This window comes from Ziziphus jujuba, chromosome 2 (genome assembly GCF_031755915.1).
Source record: "Ziziphus jujuba cultivar Dongzao chromosome 2, ASM3175591v1".
In the NCBI taxonomy this organism is placed as follows: domain Eukaryota; kingdom Viridiplantae; phylum Streptophyta; class Magnoliopsida; order Rosales; family Rhamnaceae; genus Ziziphus; species Ziziphus jujuba.
Window position 1 is genome coordinate 26,701,086 of NC_083380.1, and position 2,304 is coordinate 26,703,389.

General features: G+C 37.3%; 1 protein-coding gene across 1 annotated transcript; it reads right to left on the reverse strand.

Moving 5' to 3' along the window:
- Positions 1–1,059: 1,059 nt before the first annotated feature.
- LOC125422670 (uncharacterized) lies at positions 1,060–1,986 on the reverse strand. The gene is made up of 2 exons (XM_048474764.1): positions 1,751–1,986; positions 1,060–1,582 (listed from the first exon to the last, which is right to left on the reverse strand). Exons 1-2 carry the CDS (start codon positions 1,984–1,986, stop codon positions 1,060–1,062), a joined length of 759 nt encoding a protein of 252 aa, XP_048330721.1.
- Between the last annotated feature and the right edge of the window lie 318 nt (positions 1,987–2,304).

Genomic DNA, 2,304 nt, shown 5'->3' on the forward strand with positions numbered 1-2,304 from the left:
AATAAAAAAGAAGATGACAGAGACAAAGAAAGAGGAGAGAGAGAGAGAGAGAAAACTTCATTCCGAAAATCACTTCTTCTTCTTCTTCTTCTTCTTCGTCTTTCCACATCCATGTCTGTTCTCTTTCATTCCTCATCTTTTTCATTCCCCCGTGCTCTTTCAAACCCAAAATCCTTTCTCTTTTTTTTTCCTCCCTTCTTCTTCTTCTTCTTCTTCTTCCAAACCACCACTCTCAGTAACATCAGACAATCCCAAACTCGAATGGAACTCTAATTTCTAAATTGAGAACAGTAAAATTACATGATTTACCCTCGTTTAATGAGCACATGCAAGGCACCTGATCATTCCATTATGCATTTTTAACAGACGAACCAATGGTGCAAGCAAAAAAAAAAAAAAGTTTGGGGTGCAAAATGCCAGAAAAAAAGTTTAGCGTCTAATATGTCCACCTCAATAAGATTTGGAGTGCTTGGCTGCCCATATCTCTTCTAAAAACGTCAATAGCTTTTAAATATTGAATAAGTTATTATGCCTTTGTATCTTTATATTTAACAGTAAAAAATTAATGATAGAAAAAAATTCTTGTAATTTAGTAAAATCTTAAAAATTACAGTGCAACTAACTTAAATTTTCGGGAGATGGATGAAATATACTCTATTTTTTAATAATTAAAATTTAATATTTTTAAAATATAATTAATCATAATAAAATAATAAAAAAATGATATATAATATACTGGTTAGTTCCATATACGGACCTAAGCGATGCCCAGTGCCCCCCCTCAATTTTTTTTCTTTTTCTTTTTTATTTTTTTAGTATTTTTTGCTATTTACTATTTTATCCTTAAAAATTTAATAAAGCGTCCTCCGAGCGTCCTATCTATCCACCCATCTTCTCACTTTTTGCTAAAACTTGAGTTTCATTGAAACCAAAAGAAGAAAACAGGAACAAAAGCCTCTACTCAGGAAGTGTCCTTAGGATCACTTTCCCGAGTCATACAAAGAAACCAATTTTGCAGGATCCAATTTGGATCAATAGGTCCATATAAATCTTAACTCACTACCCATTGGCTAATAAGGTGGGCCAAAAAGAAAAGTTGCTAAAAAAATCCAAATACAAAGAGATAGTGTGAAAGAAAGGTTCAGCAGTCCAGTGAAGGTTTGTAATGTCTTTATCCTGAAGAGCTCTGATCACATTTAAAGTATCTGATTCAAACTGGACGCTGCTCCAACTGAAATTCTTCGCTACTTGCATGGCCTTCAAAATAGCTTCCAACTCAGCTGTCTCTGGAATGTTCACAGCCGAATTGAAAGCTTGAATGTGGAGGACCTTACCTCTGGAATTTCTGGCAACCACCGCCAGGTGGCTACCTTCATTTCTAATAGCTACATCTATATTAAGCTTGATGACATCTTCCAAAGGCCTTCTCCAAACATGGGATAGTAGAGCAAAGTCGCTTGTCCGAGGGATGTGGACTGGTTCCTCTCTACTAATTGCCTCTTTAAGCTCTTGGAATCTCTTCATCACTACCGTAGATGCTACCTCAATATTGTCCACACTACCTTTATGAACAATTTGGTTCCTAATTCACCAAATATGTTCCAGGTTAATAGCACTGTACATAAAGAAAATTTCCTTATCTTCCGGATTAATTGGAAGGTATCCCTCCGGGTTGGAAAGGAACTTAAGAAAGGCAAAAATATCATTGTGTCCAAACTCCTCCCACCGAATTCCCCAAGGGCTCGCAAACCACAATCTCTTGGCAATCTCGTAATGGAAAAAAAGATGGATTTCTATTTCTGAACTCTGACATCCGTGACCGCACTCCAAATTCTCCAGACTCATACCTCTGGCAATAAGATTATTAAGAACTGGTAGACCTTCATTGGCCAAGTTCCAAAGGAAGAATTTGGTTCTTTCATGGATCTTGCTTCTCCACAAGTGTTTCCACCAGTTTTCATTACTAAGATCACCTTCCACGTCCATATTGTAAGCCGATTTTACCTTGAAGGAGCCGGATTTAGTCCCTATCCATATTAGCTTGTCATCTTGTTCATTGCTGGCCCAAAAAATCTCCTTTATACACTTGGCCGATTTTTGATTAAAAAGGCACTCCAGGCAATCGAGGTGCTACTTTCCATTTGAGCACTTTAAGGAACTAACCATTTCGATATTAGGAGCAAAGGAGGGCCTAGGCTTCGGCAGGAAATTTAGAAGGTTTGGAACCTAAGGGTCTCCCCAGTAGTTCACTTTGTCACCCTTCCCTACTATAAAACACAACCCTTTAGCCTGTAAAGGTTTGGT

Excerpts from the sequence above, each read along its gene's own strand:
- LOC125422670 (XM_048474764.1), bottom strand. The coding sequence starts at position 1,986 with ATGGACGTGGAAGGTGATCTTAGTAATGAAAACTGGTGGAAACACTTG. Across the intron at positions 1,583-1,750 it reads GAGATTGCCAAGAGATTGTG|GAACCAAATTGTTCATAAAG; the intron begins GTTTGCGAGCCC and ends TTGGTGAATTAG.